This window comes from Malus domestica, chromosome 12, assembly GCF_042453785.1.
Source record: "Malus domestica chromosome 12, GDT2T_hap1".
NCBI classification, from domain to species: Eukaryota; Viridiplantae; Streptophyta; class Magnoliopsida; order Rosales; family Rosaceae; genus Malus; species Malus domestica.
This window is the reverse complement of record NC_091672.1, coordinates 4,257,081-4,280,499: the sequence shown is the minus strand read 5'-3', so window position 1 is coordinate 4,280,499 and position 23,419 is coordinate 4,257,081. Positions and strand designations below refer to the sequence as shown.

Genomic DNA, 23,419 nt, shown 5'->3' with positions numbered 1-23,419 from the left:
AACCTAAACTCGCTATTAGAACCCCCACACTAGGGAGAGCCACCAGATCTAAAAAACCTTCACATACCCCTGAAGTACATCCAAACAGAAATACAAAAGAAAAAAAGATGAAGCTAAGGGGAAGAGTATTCATTCCTCGGCCGAAGTCACTAAGTGCAACAGTGGGACATCACCACACCACCATATTCATCCTATTTATCCGGCCGAGCTTGGTTTGCGGATTGTCATGCCCGCAATAGCAGAAGGACGTAATTAGCTTGTAAATTACTTTGGCCTAGTCAGCGTAATTTTGAAGGTCAACAATATCTTATAATATGAACTTTTATTTAGTAACACTTTTCTTCATTTTTTTAAGGTCAACAATATCTTATAATATGAAATCTTATTTAACCATTATGTAAGGCTTTAGTTTGCTAATATGTGATTCACACTTTCAATAGTTATTTGTTCAAATTATATGGATAAGAACCTCTTGTAGGGTTGGTAGCGTTGTGTAACTCAAAAGCAAATGGACGGCGTTGGGGCGTGCAAAAGGTCACATGACCTCCAATTTCTAAAGGGCACCCAAAATTTATATCCTTTTCTATATATATTATGTATATAAAAATTCTAATAGGAAATTAATAATAAAAAATTAGTTTATATATGACAATTGGTTTTTATTTGGTTAACTGAGCCTATAATTATTATTTTCATTTTTGCATTTTTCTCTAATAATAAACTAAGTCATAAAAATTTACTTGTGTTGTAGACCTATTTAACTAAAAAATTATAGAGGGAGAGAGGGTGCGGCAATAAAGATAAGGAGGCCCTTTATAAAGTAAATGAACTTTTTTCCGATGCCACTTAGTATCACGATCTAGTGATATTTCTCTACTTGTAAGTGAGAGATCTTAGGTTCGATTCTTCCCAAAGGCAAATTTAAATCACATTACTGCTAGCTCATTCTCTACCTCTTAGGCCATCTCTAACCGAATGGTCCAGAGGGCCAGAGGGTTGAAAATAGCCCTAAAACCGTCTCCAACCGAGGGCTAGGCCAGAGGGCTCGGGAATCTGGGAGGGCCCCACGAAATTTCAAAGGGCCAAAGGGCTGGCTGCTTTCGGCCAGCTAGACAGCCCCGGGCTGGCTATTTTTTTTATTATAGTTTTTCATTGCTATTGGTTATAACCGACAGTATTAAAGAAGGATTTTAATACTGTCGGTTATAGCCGACAGTAATAGTTATTTAAAGGAAATTTTTTTTTTTAATTACTATTAGTGTCGGTTATAACCGACACTAATAGTTTGAATTTTTTTTTAATATAACGGCTAGTAGCCGTTGTATTAATTTTTTTTATATGAATTTAAACTTCTTTTTTTCCCTTGTTTTTTTCCTTTTCATATGAATCAAATTTTGTTTCATATTTTTTTTCAATTCTATTTTACAAAATTTGTTTCAATTTTTTTTTAAATTCTATTTTTTTTTCCTATAACTTCTATTTTACAAAATTTGTTTCATATTTTTTTTAAATTCCATTTTTTTCCTATAACTTCTATTTCACAAAATTTGTTTCAATTTTTTTTTAAATTCTATTTTTTTCCTATAACTTCTATTTTACAAAATTTGATTCATATTTTTTTTTTCATATAACTTCTATTTTACAAAATTTGTTTCATATTTTTTTAAATTCCATTTTTTTCCTATAACTTCTATTTCACAAAATTTGTTTCATATTTTTTTTTAATTCTATTTTTTTCCTATAACTTCCTAGGCCATTTATACAACATTAAATTAAATTAAGTAACATGAAACAACATTAAACAATATAAAACAACATTAAATAACATTAACCAACGATCAACATGATGTCAGCTACCAACGGCTAGCTGACATCATGTTGTCGTCACTTAGCCGTTGGATTTGAATTTAAATTGTAGTTTTTAAATAATAAATTATGTTTGGCCCTATGACCCTTTGAACCTCGGTTGGAGACGGTTTTTTGTGACAGGGCTAAAACGAGCCTTCTGGCCCTTTGGCCCTCGGTTGGAGACGGAGGCAAATATGGCCATGTACTGTTCATTAAAATATTAATATCTTAGAGAATCTTGGAGGGCCAGAGGGCTAAAACGAGCCCTCTGGCCAGCCCTCGGCTAGAGATGGTCTTAGTGTAGATAACATCGTTTGTTAAAAAAATTAAAAAAAAAAAAAAACAAGAGCATATCAAATGTTTGCTTAATCTAATTAACTACCGAACTATATATCCATAATTTCTCTTTTTGAGCAATGCTATATGCTGAGAAAATACTTACCATTTCGAATAGAGCTTAGAAAGGTACGTGCACATATCTTGGAATCCAAATTTCTAAAACTAAATTAAAGACAATGGTCACATTAATGCACCATTGATCGAATAAGGTTCCATGAAAGGAATGAAGCAGAAAACAGAGAGGCTCAAGACAAAATCTTAAATAAACAAACCACATATATTCTAGCTGTCCAGCAGCATGTGAAGCTATCAACACTTCAGCAATCGTAATCAAAACAAGTACAATAAAAAATAACGAAAATTCAGCTCCATTTAATTGTGAATTTTAAACCATTAGATGATTTCCAAAACTATGTACAATTGGTATAGTGGATAGGGCATGCATATATACAAGTACTTTAAGCATTTGGATTGCCTCGCTGTTTCCCTCAGTGAAGGACCTATCAAGTTGGTGTTGCGCTTATGTACCTCCTTTACAAGTTGCTCAAAATTTTGGCAAAATCCTGAGTACAAAGAATAAACAGTGAAAGGAATATTGTTTCCAGTTTGGGTTTTGCGTCCTTTTGTTAATTTTGGGTAATTTCAACACATTGACGTGAGGAATTAACGACGATGAAGAAATACAAAAAGAGTGGCAGACAAAGTGGGGCCTTTAATTTCTTTATTGTTCGTAAAGTCTAATGATCAATTGGCATATATTCTTACTAAAGTTGTTTCAAACCGAGTTTTTCATAATTCTCTCGACAAATTACATATTGGTAATATCTATACGCTAATTTGGCGTAGTGTTAAAGTGAGCCCACTCCATTGGGCTTATTGACGTAAACAAATTAGGGTTTCATGTAATCTAGTAACTTTGATAGTATAGCCTACTATATATAATCATAAAGAAATTAAACCGAGTTTTTCATAACTGTCTCGACAAATTACGCATTGGTGATATCTATACGCTAACTTGGGGTAGTGTTAAAGTGAGCCCACTCCATTGGGCTTAGTTGACGTAAATAAATTAGGGTTTCATGTAATCTTATAACTTTGCTGGTATAGCCTACTATATATTCATACAGAGATTAACTTTGCCTCCAATGGGTTACTTAATACTGTGGTCTAATGATATTTCTTTTTACTTGTAAGTGAGAGGTCTTAAGTTCGATTCTCGTCAAAGGCGAATTTGAACCATATTATTGCTAGTCCATTGTGAGGCTTAGACAATATCGTTTGTTCAAAAAACTTTGCCTCCACTGTCATACAAACTTTGGCAAATTCAAGCCAAGTACTTAAGATGTGTCAGAAGAATAGGTTGCTTTGTTACCATGTTAAAATTAATTCTAGCGTTATGAAACTTTTAATATATTATCCATCTCCAAAATAGAGGTATATAAAGTGATTTAAAGAGGATTTTACAATACAATTTAAAACCTGATCAAAGTAGAATTATAATAAGAATAAAATAAAATCTCCTAAATTAGGGAAACTCACACCAACACAGCAGCCATGCCTTATTTAGTACCATGCCTCCACATTTGGAAATCTTAAATATGGTATAATGCTATTTTCTAAAAGTAAGGTAGATAAAAAGAAAGGCCTACAGATTGAGTCAGATTCTACTAATTAAAGCAGTGGTTGCTGACATTATCAGTTTCATATATGAGCAATTTTTTATGGGTTCTAAAGATGACCAAAAATAATAATCAGGATAATACATGTACAACTACATGCTTCATATATGTAACATATAGAACGCGTACAACATATATAAGAAATAGAGAGAGATGCATGTACAGATCAACAGGGTTAGGGTTCTAAGCAGCAGTTTCCAAAGTGGATTAAATACTCATTTCGTTTCTAACCATGTATATTAGAAAGGAGGCAGATTGTCTGCCTTTGTGTTATGGTGCCATTCTTATCCCCCTCCTATTTATGCGGTCACGGTTAAGTCACGTTAACATTTTATATTTCTATTGTTTTTTGTATTATTATCTCTATAAAAAAATCAATATAAAATGTTAACATGGTTTAACCATGACTGCATAAATAAAGAGGGGATGAAAATAACACCATAACAGAAGGGCAGACAAATTACCTCCTATTAGAAAAAGGAAAAGAAAAAGATTGATCAACTTCCAAAACATGACCCCGATCGATGCCTTTCGTTCTAACTTCCAGGTTCCCCTGTTTTGGCTTTTCTCCTTGTTTTTTTCTTTGTCATCATGTTGTCACTGTGACCCCAACGTGATGCTACATCAGCGATAAGTGGTGACCTAATAATATTTCCTCCTTGTAATGAACTGAAGGCAGACACTAACTTTTGTTTGATATCACATTAATATATTCATTGGTACCTTAATTTGTCGTTTCATCCCAATTCCCCCAATGCCTAAGCACTTGCATATATTGAAATACTTGATAAATAAGCACTTGCAGATATTGAAATACTTGATAAATCTCCTCAGATATATCATGAATTTTTTTTTATTTTTTAAAGAATCTTCGACAGTACATATATTCAAGAGAATTATTAACACACAAATAAAAAATTACAGTTAATCAAGGACATAAATCTCGGGAGAGGATCCTCTCCGGACCCAAACCCACCGGATCCTTCTTCTTTAAAGGCCGCGTTGGCATCGTGGCTTCCCCGAAATCAGCGTCGTGCTTCCGGAGTCAGCATCCTGGGTTCCCCGGAGCTAGTTACTGACAACATCGTAATAGTTGTCGACGAAAGTGATTTTATATAAAACTGATCATGTAGAAGTTTCCTATAAACATACAAAAAATAGTGAAGAAGACCCAGGAGTGAAGGAGAAGGATTATTGAAGGAGAAGAATTGAAGAAGCAGCAGCAGTAGAAGCAAAACTGCAGAAAAGAAAGGAGGATCCCTTGGGTTTGGGTTCGGAGAGGATCATCTCCCATAAATCTCATTGTTTGAGAGATTTTTCAGTTTGATCATCAAATAGAGTGGTACACCACGTGTCACTATATAAATGGTGGGCTATGTGTTTTAAAAAGTAATAACTTAAAAAAAAAATTAATACCACTTACATAAAAACACGTGGTGTGCCATCTCCATCACAACTAAAATTTCTCGTCATAAAGAAGGAAAAAAGAAACAACTAAAAAGTGAAATAACCAAATAGAAAAAGTCTTCCAATCAGTACACAGATACTACCTTTTCTATTTGGGTTACTTATACAGTATACTACGTTACTATACTGCATCACTTTCCACTTTTGTTTCTCTGTTAACCTTGTGACGTTATCATTTTATAGTTCTGACCTCAAAGCATACAAACTTTCTACTGGTTCATATGTGAATGTCATTGGTTCTATGGATTCTTTGACGTATCTATAGTTTAAACGACGAATATATATATAGCTTCATCATTCTTCCACTACTTTCGTAGTAAATAATTGTAATAAAGCTGCTGTGGTTGGTTAGTGCATGGCATGGTGAAAGCGTATTCTACTCAAAGTCAATTCATACAAGTTCTGATAATTAACTTCAAAACTGAGTTAGCAAACTGACCATCTTCTCTCTCTCGGAACAGTGGGATACAGTGCATGTCAGACTTTACAGTGATCACACCACCATGTTTCGGGGCGCGGTGGTGAGAGAGAGAGAGAGTTTCATGGAAACTAGAATACACACTTACCCACTTGATCATCAAAAGCTGAAGGGTTTTAAACTTTTAACCTTATAGTGCGCAGAGTTGCGACTTGGGAATGACTAGTGGGTTGAAGCACTCTTGATTCCTTTAGTCTGACAAGTGGGATAAATTAACGTTTGTGGGTTTTATTAAAGGATAATACTTGCATCCCTTTGACATGAACTCATTCTTCCACTTGCAAATAATATATCTTCAACGTAAAACTTTTATAATTGGAACCGTCTAATCTCTTAATATTCATTAGAAAGTCATCATTAAAAAAATCATTCGATCATCTAGATAGTCATTCAATTGTATCAAATAAATCAACAATATAGGTACCAAGTAACATATTTGTAATAAAACGCGGATTTATTTAATATATTTAGATGACTAAACGATCATTGATTCATATGATTTTTAGTAGGAATGACTTTCAAATTAAGGATTAAGAGATTGAACGGTTCTAATTATAAAGTTTCTACATTGAAGATACGTTATTTACAAGTGTCAGAATAAACTCATTCGCAAGGAGAGGTAAGCATTATCCTTTATTTAATATAAGCTCAGATCCAAGTAAAAGCCTAGTCAGCCCACGCTTTTCAAAACCCTCCTTTTTCTCTCAAAGCAAAATCTTTGTCTCTCTTCTTACAAGAGACACAAAGACGTGTAACCCATAAAATATTCTTCAGTCACACCAAACTGGCAAACTCTGCCTTATAAATTAGGGCCAATAGTGAAAGAATTCAACCCATCAAAGTTGCTTCCATTTTCTTGCCCAACCTTTTCTCTCTTCCACACCCTTCTCCCTTTCTAAAGTCTCTGAAGCTACAAAAGGAAAACCCATCTTTCTAAGGGCTTTAATTAGCTTAGTTTTTCTCAATATAGGACACTTTAACTTGTTAGGAAAGGAACACCATCTTTCTTAATTCAAACCTTTTATACAGTTTGTCCCTAAACTGAAGACATGGAGATCACCGAGTTAGCAACTGCAGGGGAAGAGAAGGTTGGAGCTTTCACGCGGTTGTGTGGATGGCTCAAGGCCTTGCTAGTGAAGTTGAGTACCAAGGTTGTCAAAGTTATAAAGAGCATTATAAAGCTAGGACAAGATGACCCAAGGAGAGTAACTCACTCTCTAAAAGTGGCTTTGGCTCTTACATTGGTGTCCATATTGTACTATTGGCAAGCCCTTTTCGATGGTATTGGTGTTGCAGGAATCTGGGCGGTGCTAACCGTGGTAGTAGTGTTTGAATTCACTGTAGGTAAGTTACGAACAAAGTGAACATACATTAAAGTTTCATTCAACTTATAATGTTCAATTAATCAAGTACTTAGTTTCTTTTTCTGTGTAGGTGCAACCCTCAGCAAAGGTTTAAATAGAGGTTTTGCAACATTCTTGGCTGGTGCTCTTGGCCTTGGAGCTAACCACATAGCTAGTCTCTTTGGAGTGAAAGGAGAACCCATTGTGCTTGGGATCTTTGTCTTCCTACTAGGTATGGGCCCCACACCTAATCCCCATTTTTTTCAAAAAATGGGGATCCCTCCCCTTAAGCTCTCTGTATATATATATATATGTTAGTACATAAAAAATAGAGTTAACGTTCTATTGCCGGATATGACATGACCAACATGGTCCCCCTTAAATTAACGGCCCCAATTCACTATCTCTGACATAATTAACATGACATTATTCTGCAAGAAGTATTCTCCTATTATAGTCTGTCTCTATGTAAAAGACTATATTGCCTATACTAATTCATGCAAGTGTTATTCTATGGTTGCAGCTACAGCATCTACATTCTCACGGTTCTTCCCACGGATCAAGGCGAGATATGACTATGGGGTGTTGATATTCATACTGACATTTAGCATGGTAACCGTCTCGGGGTATCGTGTTCAAGGGATCTTGGAGATGGCACATGAGAGACTCTTAACAATTGGAATAGGTGGAGGAACCTGCATGATCATTTCAGGTTTTGTCTGTCCAGTATGGGCTGGTGAAGATCTGCAGAAGCTGATAGCTTCCAATATAGAAAAGCTTGCAAACTACTTAGAAGGTAAACTAAATTATATATTACCTAATTCGCTCTAGCTCCTTTAGTTTTGTTCAACATGTTCAAAGAAGAATAAGCAATTTAATAAATTACAGATTTTGGGGGTGAATATTTTCCATTACCTAAGAATGGAAAGTCTGGCATGGTCTCCAAAAATAAGGAATCATTTCTTCAAGGATATAAGAGTGTCCTCAACTCAAAAAGCAGTGAAGAATCCTTGGTGAGTACTAAAGCATCTTTTTGTTCCTTAATTTCCTGCTGCCACTAAATTTTACCCTGGATGGAAACCACTAATATACTTATCTAGCCATTTTTTACGGGTACAACTTGTACTTGCCAGATATGGTGTAGTCATATTTGTGTCACATTGTATATTTGCTTAGGTAAATTTTGCAAGATGGGAGCCAGGACATGGTAGTTTTAAATTTCGCCATCCATGGAAGCAGTACTTGAAGATCGGTGCCCTTGCCAGGCAATGTGCCTACCAGATTGAAACTCTAAATGGTCACATCAACTCAGATGTACAAGTATGTATCAAACCATCATACTCTTTTAAGGGTCCATAATTTAATTAAAATATTTAACGGAAGGAAAATGACCATGTTAAATGATTTTATATAACGTGTAATTGATCTGCCTAAATAATTTAATTTTCTATATAATTAATTTTATCATCCTTGCAGGTACCACCAGAATTTTTACAGATAATTCAAGACTCATGTAGAACAATGAGTATTGAACCTGGAAAAGCCCTAAAAGCGTTAGCCATAGCAATCAAAACCATGAAAGAACCAAAAGATGCTTGTGAACATTTGGAGAACTCCAAAACTGCAGTCGAAGACCTCAAAATTGCACTCAAAGCTGCATCACTAGAAACTGCTGACATACTTGCAATTGTACCAGCTGCAACAGTTGCTTCAATACTAGTTGAGATTGTCAAAGGGGTAGAAAACATTTCTAAGTCAGTTCATGAGCTTTCTGAACTGGCACACTTCAAAAAAGCTGTGGAGCCCACTGTATCGCCAGAGAAGCCACCATTGCTGCACAGGGGAAGCGTTAATCCTGTACTTTTGGATGGTGAAGATGCCCACGTTATAATCACCGTAGGTGAAACAAACATTGGTTTCCAAGAAAATGAGGTTAATCCTCAGGCACCAAAATGCCCAAAACCAAGGGAGGAAATGTAAATATTTCTCACTCTAACATGTAATTAATCTGGGTTGAAAATACTCAACTTGCATGCTATATATATTTTGTTGAGTATAATGATCAACTCGATCATGTTCTAATTTCACAAACTGTGGGATTAGTAGGGAAAGACATGTTAGCAATATTTCCCCATTTTATACTCAAACTTTTGCAACAAGAGTCCTCCCACTATATACCTAGTAAAGGCGAAAGATGAATATTTCTCTTCCCTTAGGCTATGTATCTGGTGTTCTCCTTTGAATTGAATTGAAAATTTTAGACCTCGTTCGATAACTATTTTCTTTTTTTGATTTTTTGGTTGTGTTTGAGATCTAGGGTGGTTATATGGAGAAAAGGAGAGATGAAAGGGTAGTGAAGGGAAGGAGAAGAATATAATTCTTCCTATCTGTCAAATTCAACTTATCAGCATTCAATGATGAAAAGGTTGAAAAGTGGGGCTATTGAGAAGAAAAATTATGCAGCTTTTTTTGCTACATTTCCTAAGCTAAACTCTCTACAAATCACTGAAGATGAACCTTTTTTCTGGTGGCTTTTCCTTTGTCACTTAAGTATCAGATTGTGCAGAACCAAATTCATTTCAAAAAGCTTCTTCTTTGCCTCAATGGAAAAAGTCTACGCAAGAGGAGTATGATTCTCTTAGAGCTTAGGGTACGTGGAGTTTAGTACCTATACCTATAGATAGAGCAATTGTTGGCAGCAAGTGGGTTTTCAAGGTGAAAAAGAATCCATATGGCAGTGTTTCAAGATATAAAGTTAGGTTAGTTGCACAAGGTTTTCTCAGGAGCATGAATAAAAGGGAGTTAAAACAATTGGACATTAAGACTGCCTGGTGATTTGCAGGAAGAAGTATATATGAAATAGCCTTAAGGTTTTGTTGATCCACAACATCCCACACATGTGTGCAAATTGATAAAGTCTTTATATGAATTAAAACACGCTCCAAGGGCTTGGAACTCTAAATTCACAAGCTATCTCTTATCTATGGGATTCACTGCTTCAAGATCTGATACAAGTCTTTTCATGAAGAAAGATCAATCTGATATGGTCATTTTATTGTTGTATGTTGATGACATTATCCTTACTGGATCAAACTCTATTAAAGTGTAACAAGTGATCACTGAGCTGTCTACAATGTTTGATTTGAAAGATTTGGGAAAACTTACATGTTTCCTGGGATTGCAGATGCAATATTAGTCAAATGGAGACATCTTTGTTAACCAATCAAAGAATGTCAAAGATCTCATTCATAAAGCAGGAATGGATTCATGTAAGCCTGCTCCTACACATGTAAACCTCATAGTTCAATGTTGGTAATATAAGGGGTTCCTCGAACAAATCCAAGTTTTTATCGAAGTATAGTGGGATCAATACAGTACTTAACTTTCACAAGGCCGGACGTTGCCTTTGCTGTGAATTTTGTTTGTCAATTCATGATGAACCCAACTGATAATCACCTTGGAGCAGTCAAAAGAATAATTCGATATCTTCAAGGGACATCTTAACTTGGTATTGTCTATTCAGCTATTGCAAAACCAACACTGAGTGCATTTTCAAACTCTAATTGGGCTGCTAATCTCAATACAAGGAGATCAATGACAGGTTATATAGTATTCCTTGGTAACAATCATATTTCCTGGCAATCGAAGAAGCAAAGTTCTGTCTCAATGAGCTATATTGGAGCATAATACAAAGCTTTAGCTCAGACTGCTGCAGATGTAGCCTAGATCAGATATATTCTTAAGGATTTGGAAGTGTTTTTACCTAGTCCTCCTATGATATATTGTGATAATATGTCAACTATAGCTTTGAGTCCTAATCTAGTGTTTCATTCTCGGATTAAGCACCTTGATACTGACTATCACTTTGTAAGGGAGAGAGTACAACAAGGAGATTTGGAAGTGAAGTATGTTCCAACTGATGAACTGATGGCTGATGTATTGACAAAAGGTTTACACAGTCATGCATTTGTTAAGCATTCATTCAATCTCAAACTTGGAAACCCTAGTTGAGATTAAGGGGGGATGTTGGATAATGTTGCCACATCAGTAAGGCCAATTCAGCAAAGTTAGTTAGCCATGTCAGCAAGCCAAATCAGCAAAGTTAGTTGAAGTTGTTGTTAGTTAGAATTGGTTGGATAAGGTTGAGTCTGTTTACCTAGTTATCTTAGGCGCCAAGCTTTGTACACCTATATAACATTGTAAAAGCTAGTGTGTAATTCAGTCAAGTCAATAGAATACAATCTTGAGAGCTTTCTCTCAGTTTCTTCTTCTCTCTAAAATTGTTCTTCTGCATTCATTCCTTTTCTGCAACATTCCATTGTTGTTATCAAACGTAAAGAACCGAGATTATAGACTGCTGTTAAAGCAAAATCAAAGGGGGTTGGTTGAAAGGTAAGAATAGCACAATTGGCTGATTGGTGAGAAGGTAAGGATTAGCATGAAATTTGGTTAGGGTAAAGATTGCAAAGTCAATGTACAGAAGTGCAAAATTGAGCAATATTCTCAAGTGAAAATTACATTAGCACTCCGCAAAATTAAATTAAAATACTTAGCAAGAAAGTACAAATTAAAAGACCTCCGCAAAATTAAACAAAACAAAGAGATCAACTTCAGTTGGCTTAAGTACTTTAGCACTCACCATTTCATTATTGATATATTCTTTTCCTTACGATACCACAACCTTTTATTCAGGTATGTAGATTTTAGTTCCTCCTCTACGAACCCTCTTCCTTCTCTTTTCCATTCATTTGGAAGTCATCCTACAAAAATAATTCTTGTCGAAGAAAAACAATCGACCGATGATGAAATTGAGGTTCCACCATAAAACCAATTGGCAATATGGAGAGTAACCTAAGACCATATGAGCACATAAGCAAACCTTGTCCCTCACCAATGTGGGATAACTCTCAACACGCCCCCACACGTGGGGCGGATTTTCAAGCCTACATGTGGACAACAACTGGGTGACGTAGAGCATGTTTGGCCGTTTGGCTTCACACAAGGACAACCCGCTCTGATACCATGATGAAATCGAGGTTCCACCATAAAATCAATTGGTAATATGGAGAGTAACCCAAAACCATATGAGCACATAGCAAACCTTATCCCTCACCAATGTGGGATAACTCTCAACAACCAAATTAAAAATCAAATGATTCCGATGATCAAACTACGAAGAAAACAGCTACTATCACCTTCCAAACATTGAAACAGCATCCATGTATGGCGGAGAATCTTAGATCATATTGGGATATGGAGCCATGAGTTGTTTCCCACTCCTATACAAGTGGGTGTTGTACAGTTGTCTCCTTCCGAGAGTGGAGGGGATTAGATGATGCTATACAACCCCTCCCCCACACACCAAACCACCACCCAATCTCTATTTTGGCGTACGGAAGTATATCCTTCTCTGCATGTTTTAATTTCTTTAGGTTAACCGTACATCAGGGGTTGGATAAATCTGGATCTTATACAAGGTGTGCATACTAGGGTGTGTGTATATACAATAAGACAATACTAGGTGCCTTTTCTATAAGTACACCAAGCTTGTTCTATAATTAAGCGCTGAATGCACCAACTTGCTCTTGGTATGGTGCTATACTTTTCTAAGTTCGAATTCTAGCTCCTCATAGGAAAATCAAACATACGTTTCAAGCTAAAAAACAGTCGAGTCATAAGTCATTCAAATTCGTGTTTATTTTAAATTGAAGGAACAAAGCACTACTAATTTATCCCCTTCAACAACATTCAAGAGAATCTTCTGCCTTGTAAGTAATTAATATTATTTGCATTTGGAATTGATCACCACCACAAATCGAAGTTGATGTTGAATCAATATATATATATATATATATATATATATATATATATATAAACATGCATGTGAAACAGGTATATATGAATCATAAGTTTTTTCCATTTCAAGTGCTTCACTCACTACCAAAAGATTCCTTACAAGTACTACATATAAATCTGCCCTAACTATCTTAGTTTTATTTTCTTGTATAATGCAACTTGCTTAATTTTTAATATGAATCCAGACAATGAGTGGTACGTATTAGCCAAAAACGTAAAGTTCCACCCTTATCAAGTGCATGCCTAATTCCTCATCAGGAAAATCTTTATTAGCAACCTAAGTGTATATAATGAGTAGATATATACACCTAAACCCTAATGATGCATATATCGATTAAAATATTTATCCCGTAGTAAAATATATAAAAAGGTACATTTCTAGGGAACCGGATCCCCTCCGGACGCAAAGGAATTGAGCTCAAGAATCAAATATTCCGGGCCATTGAAATTTCATTGAACGGCTACAATTATTATAATTTTTAGAGAGTCTCATGTTTATAGTCGTTTGATCAAATTTTAATGATTTGAGTCATTTGATGAGTAGACTCAGTTCCTTTGGGTATGAAGGGATTCGGTTCTCATTTCCAGCATGTGATTGACTTCATATGTGTGGGTGTGTGTGTGTGTGTATATATATATATATATATATATATATTTATTAAGAGCAGTAGAAAGTTGAACAGTGGAGGCAGTGCTAAAGTGGCTGCAATCCCGAAGCTAAAAGGTCACATTAAGAAAGCTGATCATTCCACGCGGATCACGGTTTGTGACAGAGGAATAATCAGTTCAATGTTGGGAGGCTGCATAAGTGCGCGCACGGAGAGAGAGTTAAACAAAATTTCTTGGGTGCTCCGACCAAAATACTTCGAAACACTTAAAAAACAATCTAGAGTAAAATATGTAATCAAATGGTTCTTCTTCTTTGTCCCATGTACATATAACTTCATTAATTATTTAGTAGAATAAAAGCACTGACTGACGGACCGACCGACTGCAATCCCATAGCTCGAAGCCTCGAACCCACATCGGAGTTTGGAAACATGACATACTTCGTTAGTGTCATCAGATTAAATAAAATTCTTAGTAAAAAGGGTAGGAAATATAAAGTAATATCACTAAGACCCTTCTCGAGAAGAGAGTAAACTAATATAAAAACGAATAACGTGGTGCTGATGTGGGGAAGAGAATCCTCTCTGAATTCATTTTGCGGAATCTTAAAGATCTTTACATTTTAATCGTTCATCGTATATCGTGCGATCAGTTTTCATCAGATATTATTTATGTTTAATTTTAATAAAAAATATAAAATGATTTCTGATCGCAAGATGCACGATGAATGGTTAAGATGTGAGTATTCTTAAGATCCCCACAATTTAGATCCGGATGGGATCCAAATCCCTGATGTGGAGACCTTTTTCACTATATGCTTCCGCCATGTGTTGCGGACATGAAAACGATTTGATCATGAAAAATCCTCTTGTTATTTGGAAAAAATATCATGTCTGAGTTTGGTTCGAAATTCATCATATCCTCATACGATATTATAAATTAAATGTGAAAGGATAAACACTAGCAATATAGATTGATGATGCATAGAATGATGAATAAGAGTAGGTTAGAGATTCAAGGTTCGGAATCCTAATAAAAACCAGAGATTGAAATAACTTGTGATCATTGAAAGCATGAACGATTAATTCAATATCAAGTATAGTTTAGGCTATAGTTTACGTACGTGTGTGTGTGTGTATATATATATATATATTCTTAATTATTAACAGAAGAGAGGTCACAAAATTTCCTAGAATATTCTAGTAGTTTCATCCCTAATATTCGAATAAATTTTAAGCTGTTCCTCCTGCCCAAGATTCACTATTTACAGTGTAACGAAATGGGGATCACATGATGGAGGAGTCACTTTTGTTTAATTTGGTCATTCCAATCTCATGTCCAATTCACTTGAGTGTACATTTTAATAGTTAAGCTGCACATGGAACCCATGTAGAAGTTAAAACACTAAAAAGTATATGCAACCACTATTAACTGATCATATTATATCCTGATAGACTCTAAATAAAAGATTGTTGATTACATGAAATCAAATGTTAAACATGGCACATTAACAGCATCTCCAAATAAATAGGTATCCAATAAGTTTGCCTCATCAGCTCATCTTATCAATATTGCTTTTTAAGAGGAGAATAAAAAATGTAAATCTAACAAAGTATATATTTTTTTTAGAAAATCTCGGCGGTTCGGAAAAAAATTATTTAACAAAGTATACTTACATCATCGATCACACCATACAACTATTGGATTTAAGTCAACAATCTGTGATAATTTATATATGCTAATAAATAATTGAATTCAATAGAAACTAACAGAATATAAACTAGAATATGAATTATAAAACAGACAACTTGAAGATCGAGGCTTGCGTACCGCAATGTCCTTGAAACAGAAATTTTGTCCCTACTCTGTGCTTGTAGTTCTACGGATGTCTGTTCCACCAGGATTCAACGATCTAAGTCAGAAATTCCAGCACCGGAAAATAGACTTCTGGCGAATATTAATGTGGTTCTCTCAGTAAGGATGTTTAAGATTGCAGGAGGAGATTTATGATTTTTCTATATATTGTAAATGCCATGCAGATGGATGTATATATAATGTGATTGTACCTGTTCGCAACAGGTATAAGGAAGGGATGCAACTGTTGGGAGACATCTGCTGAAATGGGTGTTTTTGTTTCTGCGTTTTCACACTTCAGACTTCATCTGAAAAGATGAGTCTGTTGGAAAAAATAAATAAATAATTAATTTAAATTCGAAATTAAAAATAATTAATTAATTCTGAAAATAATTAATTAATTTAATTATTAGAGCCCAAGAGCCCCAAGGGTGAGCCCAATTTTAGTCTCCAGGCCTATTACTCCAATTACTTTCTTTAAAGGACAAAGCCTTATAAAGTGATAAACTCTTTTGGGAATGGCCAATGTGGGACAAGGAAATTTCTACTCAAACTTCCAACAACAACTACACCTTGTTTGTAAAACATGAGGTGAGTTAGGAACCACACAACTTTTGCATAGAAATGAATTTAGTGATTGGACATGTTTTTACTTAAATTTATTCATCCTAACATCTATTGAGGTTTTTCATGTTTCCAGAAATCCCACAAGGTTTCGAAAATTACACACATACCCAGTTAGGGTTCTAAATGTTTTCACGAAACCCCTTGGTTAATAATTCAACGAAATCGAAGGTTTGTTGATGTCATTAAAAAATTTCTAAATTGTTGCAGTCATATTAGGAATAGGAATATAATTGTATAAATCCTAGTGTATTTAGGGATATCTTTTATATTCCCTTTAGTAGTCTAATTCCTATTAGAGTTGTAATCCTAAAAGGGTAAGGATTTAACATATCCTACTACTATAAATAAAGGCACAATGGGGTGATACAACACACACCTCACAATTAAATCTCTCTCTTCTCTCTCACCACTGCTGGCCTCCCTCTCTTTATTCCCTTAGAATAACTCAATTAAATAGGCCTACAACATGTTATCAGCACGCTCTTGCCAGAAGCTAAGGAACTGAAGGATCGTAGAAGGAGGCTCTCTTCTACAAAATTCAAAGGCTTTTATTTGTTTTCTGCTAATCAGGTACGTTAAAATAAAAGAAGATATTTGAAACGTCCACGAAGCATGAAAACATTCCCCATGATGCATGAACCCCTCTATGTTTATATTTTTCTTCCTATATATATATATATATATATATGTTTCATGCATTACGCAATTATATTGCTATGTGGAATTTGTGAGTCAAAGCATATAAATAAATTAGAAGCAATTTGGGTTTTTCAAACCCTAGAAAATTCGAAAAAAAAAATTAAAAATAAGAGCAAAACTGGGATTTTTTTTTGCAGCACTGCCGCACCACTGTGACACCATGTCGGACCACCGCATTGCCTTGAAGCCCTGCCGTGGGGGGAAACGGTGTCCTATTGACACCTGGATAAGGCACACAGCCCTTTAGGCTCGCTACCCTATTGGAAACCAACCAAGCTTCGACTTAGGTTGCATAACCTAAGGGCCTGAAGCCCCGATCCAACCCGAGCCCATAACCCACAAGCATTTGGCTTGTTAGGCTTGCTACCGCACCGGCCCGTATGTAACTTAGCTAGCCCTGCAGGCTAGGCTTATCCACAGTCCAAAAACCCAACCCCAATTTCGACTGGGCCTCGCATGTGTTAACCCACAAGCTAGCTTCGGCTGGGCTTGCTCCCGTGCACTCTTTGGCCCAAAAACGCAAGCAGCTTGCTGTTGGGCTACCTAGTCCCTCGGCCAGTGGCCTGCAACCATATGTGGGCTACCTAGTCCCTCGGCCAAAAGCCTCTAGGGCTTTGCCTTACTCACAGCACCCAAGCCAAAATGATATTGGGCTATGGTTTTTTTAATCTAATGCTAATTTTTTTGCATTTTAAATAATTTTAACCTGAATGTTATTATTATTTTTGCTTCCAAGATTGATCCCGTTTGGTCCCGATCTATTAATTAATTAAAAGTGACCTGTAGTCCATTAATCTGATAATTAATCCAAAATTATTGACCTGAAGATCACTTTTAGACACTATCGATTCAATAATTTATTTTTATACCTTGAACCGTTGACATCCTTTCGTAGCCCCGAAGCTCTCACACTTGAGTTCCCGAAGCAACCCAAATCCATTACACTTAAATCAGTATATAGCATTTTGTGTTTCTTGCAGGAACCTCTCCTTTATGAACTAATCGTTCATAAAACTAAATTGAACCTGCAGTTTCATATTTAGTGCCTTTGAAGTCCAAAGTTTTCACTCAAAACTTACCACTTGAAACCTATAGCTTTCATTCATAAATTAAAACAATACACGCCTATAGAACCCAAATGTTTTACAATGTATGTCTATGGATTACCATATGACTAACCACGTTTTTGTACCCTCCGTTTTAGGGACATGTCGAACTTGAACAAGCTCAATTTCACCGTTTTGGAAGTATCTGGAAGAAACTACTTGAAGTGGGTTCAAGACGTGAAGCTTCATCTTACTGCAAAGGGTATTAGAGCTGCCATCGAGGCACCTACCGACGACAAACCTATCGACGAAGCTTAGAAAGCTACTGCAATGATCTTCATTCGAAGACACATCCATAATCTCTGCAGATCGAGTACCTCGCTGAGGAGGACGCGAGCACCCTCTGGCTTGTTCTAGCTGACCCGTTTCGATCACCAGAAAGACATCTACTTGCCTAAAGCAAGACACGATTGGCAGCATCTTCGCTTCCAAGACTTTAAGTCCGTGAATGAATACAACTCTGAAGTTTGTAGAATTCAATCACTGCTAAAGTTCTATAAAGTAAAACTAATCAAATCAGTTCTCTTAGAGAATACCTATTCGACCTTCCATGCCATCAATATTGTCCTCCAACAACAATATAGGGCAAAAAAATTCACCAAATTTTCAGATTTGATCTCTATTTTACTTCTCGCTAAAAAGTAGAACTAGCTTTTGATGAAGAATCATCAAGCTCGACCCCCTGGCTTGAATGTTGTGCCTGAAGAGCATGCGACCAATTATAGCAACCACAAACAACGCAAGAATCGTAGTGGCCATGGCAATAAGCGACAAGTCCCACCATGGGCCCAAGGTCAACAGAATCAATGCCCACCCAATGGGGGAAATGTGACCCATAACCGCCAATCCTTTGCCCCTAAAGCCCCAAACTTCAAAAACAAGGGAATAGCTATCGTTCAATCGATTTCCACTTAAATGGACATGTGCTACCGTTATGGATCAAATGATCATTGGTCATGTGTATGCCAAGCTACCCCCAAGGCTATTGCTAAGTATCATTTCCGTCGTGAGTCTAACTTTGCACAAGTGGATCATCCCTAAGATGCTACTACATTTATGGAGATATCAGATTTTCAGGAGGCATCAACTCCTATGGATGAATAAGTTTTTATTCTTCTAGACATGTTTTAGGGTGTTTTACCCCTAGTGGCCGGACCCCTCCCCCTATTTTTCTAGGTTTATGGTTTAATTTTGGACAATTTTTCTTAAGTATTTGGAATAATTTGTTTGGTTTTGATTTGATTTGTTTTGAATTATGGATAATTGTTTTATGGATATTATTTCTCGAATTGATTAATTGAATGAATGGAATTATATTTATGCATGTGACCAATTCAATCAATATATTTCTTGGTATATGTCTAATGCGGAAGTTAGTTGTCTAGTTGATAGTGCTACCACACACACAATATTTCGTGAGTGACATTATTTTACTAACTTTGTACCTAAGAACGCCCTCTGACAACTTTCTCAGGTCATCCAACCTAATTTAAGGATACGGAAAGGCCTATATCATGTTGTCCACTGGTACTATCTTAACCATTAAATAGGCCATTTATTCTCAACATTCTGGAAGAAATTTGCTAAGTTTTAAAGATATTCGAGATAATCAATATCATATTGAAACCACTGAAGATAATGGTTCTGAATTTCTTTGTATCAGTTCATACGAATATGGCCAGCAGTGTATTCATTGGAACGTTTCTCGAGTGGGTTATACATCACAACCATTCGCGGTATATAAGTTCACCATGTGGCCAGCCCTGTGCCTGAGTTCCATAGAACTTTGTTGTTTTGGCATGACTATATGAGACATTCCGAACGTGACATGATGCACCGTATCCTCAAATCATCACATAGGCGTCATTTACCTTCTTATGCTGGATTCCTGCCATGCAAAACATGTTCTTTAGGGAAGTTGAATACTCAACCTTCGATTACAAAGATCATTCACAATCCTCCGAAGTTTCTTCAAGGGATTTAAGGGGATATTTGTGGACCTATCCAACCAACATGTGGACCATTTAGATACTTTATGGTTTTGGTTGATGCATCGACATAATGGTCACATGCTTGCCTGTTGTCCACACACAATGCTGCATTTGCGAAACTCCTAGCACAAATCACTAAGCTAAGGGTTCACCACCATGATTATCCTATCAAGTTGATTAAACTGGATAACGCTGGAAAGTTTACATCACAGACTTTTGAAAATTATTGCATGTCTGTAGGGATTGATGTGGAACATCATGTGGCACATGGTCACACCTAAAACGGCCTGGCAGAAGCTTTCATAGAGCGCCTTCAATTGATAACTCGGACTTTGGTTATGTGAACCAAACTGTCGTTATCTACCTGGGGCTATGCAATATTGCACGCAGCTAAGCTGGTCCGCCTGAGGCCTACCGTTACCCAACCTCATTCACCGTTACAGTTGATTACTAGATACGAGCCTGACGTCTCACATTTACGTGTGTTTGGGTGCGCAGTTTATGTGCCAATAATGCTGCCACTACGTACGAAAATGGGTCCTCAAAGAAAAATGGGAATTATGTCAGTTATGATTCACCATCAATTTTACCGCACATTTTGCAGATTGTCACTTTGATGAGACAGTCTTCCCGTCGTTAGGGGAGATAAACATGCTAACGTTCCTGGAGAACGTCGTAAATTGTCGTGGTATGCTCCCACTATGTCTCATTTAGATCTCTACACTACCTAGTCTGAAACTGAGGTGCGATGAACTAGAGATCTTTAGAGCATTGCTCAGAGCATGCCAGGCGCTTTTAATGATCTAGCTAAGGTGACAAGATCACATATACCTGCTGCAAATGCATCTGCAAGGATATATGTACCCCGCGTATGTCACAATCCCGTATGGGAAGGCTGGACCATCCCCGAATGTGGAGAGGCCGCATCTTCCACGCGGCCCAGTATATTAGCAGCTAGCCAATCATCTGCTCTGACCCTAAACCTTGGCAAACCCCTTGGTTCAAAGGATTCACAACCCTGGAAATGGAAATCGACACCAACTAGTGACCCTAGTTTGAATCCGACCATCACTTACTCATCTATTCCAACACATAAGGTTATTCTAGATTACAGTGATGTCCTACATAAGACAACCCGACCTCCCGAGAATCACAAGATTTCAATCCACTACACAGTTTTAGATAATGTTTAAAATCAGAAGGAGATGATCGTCGATGGTTCATTTGTGTACATAGTAGCTACTGATATTAAACCACGTTCCATTGATGAATGTCAACGTAGAATGGATTGGTTAAACTAGAAACAAGCAATCTAGGTCGAACTTGATTCGTTTGCTAAATGTAAGGTGTTTTGACCTATTGTTCCTACATCACCACATGTAAAGCCTGTTGGCTACAAGTGGGTTTTCATGAAGAAGCGTAATGAGAAGAATGAAATAGTGTGGTACAAAGCACGCCTCATAGCACAAGGCTTCTCTCAGCGCCCTGAGATTGATTATGAGGAGACGTATTCCCATGTAATGGACGTCATAACATTCCGCTACCTAATCAGTTTAGTAGTTTCCGAAAAACTAAATATGCAGCTTATAGACGTGGTAACCGCGTATCTTTATAGGGATCTAGATATGGAAATCTACATGAAAGTTCTAAAAGGACTTCCATTGACTTGTTGAAATAGTTTTAGACCACGGAACACTCTCTTTATTAGATTGAAGAGATCACTCTACATATTGAAACAATCCGGATGGATGTGGTATAACCATCTAAGTGAATATTTGACAAGTCAGGGTTATGTGAACAACGAATTATGCCCCTGCGTGTTCATAAAGAAGTCACATTCCGGATTTACAATCATTGCAGTTTATGTCGACAACATGAACCTCATCGGAACTCCCGTAGAGCTTGAGGAAATTATCGCGCACTTGAAATCGGAATTTGAGATGAAAAATCTTAGGAAAACTTGATATTGTCTCGGCCTGGTGATCGAGCATTGTTCGGATGGAATCCTAATACATCAATCGAACTACACCCAAAAGGTGTTGCAACGTTTTAATGAGGATAAAGCGAAACATTTGAGTACACATATGGTCGTTTGGATTCTAGATGCTAAACGAGATCCCTTCCGTCCAAATGAGGATGAGGAAGAGATTTTGGAACCCAAAGTTCCATACCTAAGTGCAATTGGGGCTTTATTGTATTTGGCTCAATGCACTAAACCCGACATCTCTTTTGTTATTAATCTGTTGGCTAGATACAACAATGTGCCCACAAGTACGCACTGGAATGGTGTTAAAGACATTTTCTGCTACCTCAAGGGTACGACAAATTTAGGCTTGTTCTATACCCGCCAATCTTCAAGAGTTGTCGCCCCCATCGGTTCTTGGATTGATTCCTACTTTGTTGGTTACACAGATGCTAAATATCTGTCTGACCCACATAGGGCACGTTCTCAAACGAGCTATGTCTTTACAGTTGGAAACACCACTATATCTTGGAGGTCTACCAAGCAAACGCTAGTTGTGACTTCTTTGAACCATGCTGAGATTCTCGCCTTACATAAAGCATCGCATAAGTGCTTTTGGCTGAGAGCAGTTATGGAACATATTCGAAGCACTAGTGGTCTTACTTCAGTCGTTGACCTTTCTACGATGATCTTCAAAGACAACGCAGCATGTATCGAACAGCTAAAGAAGGGATACATCAAGGGAGACAACACTAAGCACATAGCAACGAAGTTTTTTTACTCTCACCAATAACAACAGCATCAGAACATTGAAGTCAAGCAAATATGTTCCTAGGACAACCTGGCCGATCTCTTCACCAAGTCATTACCCAAGTTTACTTTTCAGAAGCTCGTCCAAGGAATCGATATGTGTAAATTATCTGAATTGAATTGCTTATAGTTCTCTTATTTGAAAGTTATGTCTAACTCAAGGGGAGTATCCTGAAGAATACTTACTTGATCTTAATGTACTCTTTTTCCTACGATTAGGAGTATTTTTCCCACTGGGTCTTTGCTACCTAACGAGGTTTTGATGAGGCACCCATCCTGGGATGATCATACTTCGTTGAGTTCACTACTTTCCTCATGTTTGGCGTTTGTTTTAGACATTATGCATACTTCTCACTTTTCTCCTTAGTCTATGGGTTTTTCTCCCACCTTGGGTTTTACCATAGCGAGGTTTTGTGAGTTTTACTACCAATGCATACTTTCTTAAATTTGAGACTCGCATTCGCCCATTGTGCTGCTGACTTCATCAATTGTTCTACCTTATCTGCTAAAGATCTGATGCGATATTTGTTTGAGTATTTACACACATAAGAATGAGTGTTGCAGTCATATTTGGAATATGAATGTGATTGTGTAAATCCTAGTGTATCAAGGGATATCTTTTATATTCTGTTTAGTAGTCTAATTCCTATTAGAGTTGTATCGTACTACTATAAATAAAGGCACAATAAGGTGATATAACACACACCTCACAATTAAATCTCTCTATTCTCTCTCTCACTATCGTCGGCC

At 36.7% G+C, this 23,419-nt stretch overlaps 2 protein-coding genes across 2 annotated transcripts; both read left to right on the top strand.

The window, feature by feature from the left end:
- The first annotated feature begins 6,658 nt into the window (after positions 1 to 6,658).
- On the top strand, positions 6,659 to 9,416 carry LOC103408007 (aluminum-activated malate transporter 8-like). Its single transcript, XM_008346878.4, has 6 exons — positions 6,659 to 7,155; positions 7,246 to 7,386; positions 7,678 to 7,950; positions 8,043 to 8,167; positions 8,331 to 8,474; positions 8,631 to 9,416. Exons 1-6 carry the CDS (start codon positions 6,861 to 6,863, stop codon positions 9,132 to 9,134), a joined length of 1,482 nt encoding a protein of 493 aa, XP_008345100.2. The 5' UTR covers positions 6,659 to 6,860; the 3' UTR covers positions 9,135 to 9,416.
- A 12,564-nt stretch (positions 9,417 to 21,980) lies between these two features.
- On the top strand, positions 21,981 to 22,652 carry LOC139189775 (secreted RxLR effector protein 161-like). The gene has a single exon (XM_070808999.1). It carries the CDS (start codon positions 21,981 to 21,983, stop codon positions 22,650 to 22,652), a length of 672 nt encoding a protein of 223 aa, XP_070665100.1.
- The last annotated feature ends 767 nt before the right edge of the window (positions 22,653 to 23,419 follow it).

Excerpts from the sequence above, each read along its gene's own strand:
- LOC103408007 (XM_008346878.4), top strand. The coding sequence starts at position 6,861 with ATGGAGATCACCGAGTTAGCAACTGCAGGGGAAGAGAAGGTTGGAGCT. Across the intron at positions 7,387-7,677 it reads GATCTTTGTCTTCCTACTAG|CTACAGCATCTACATTCTCA; the intron begins GTATGGGCCCCA and ends CTATGGTTGCAG. Across the intron at positions 8,475-8,630 it reads ACATCAACTCAGATGTACAA|GTACCACCAGAATTTTTACA; the intron begins GTATGTATCAAA and ends TCATCCTTGCAG.
- LOC139189775 (XM_070808999.1), top strand. The coding sequence starts at position 21,981 with ATGGTCGTTTGGATTCTAGATGCTAAACGAGATCCCTTCCGTCCAAAT.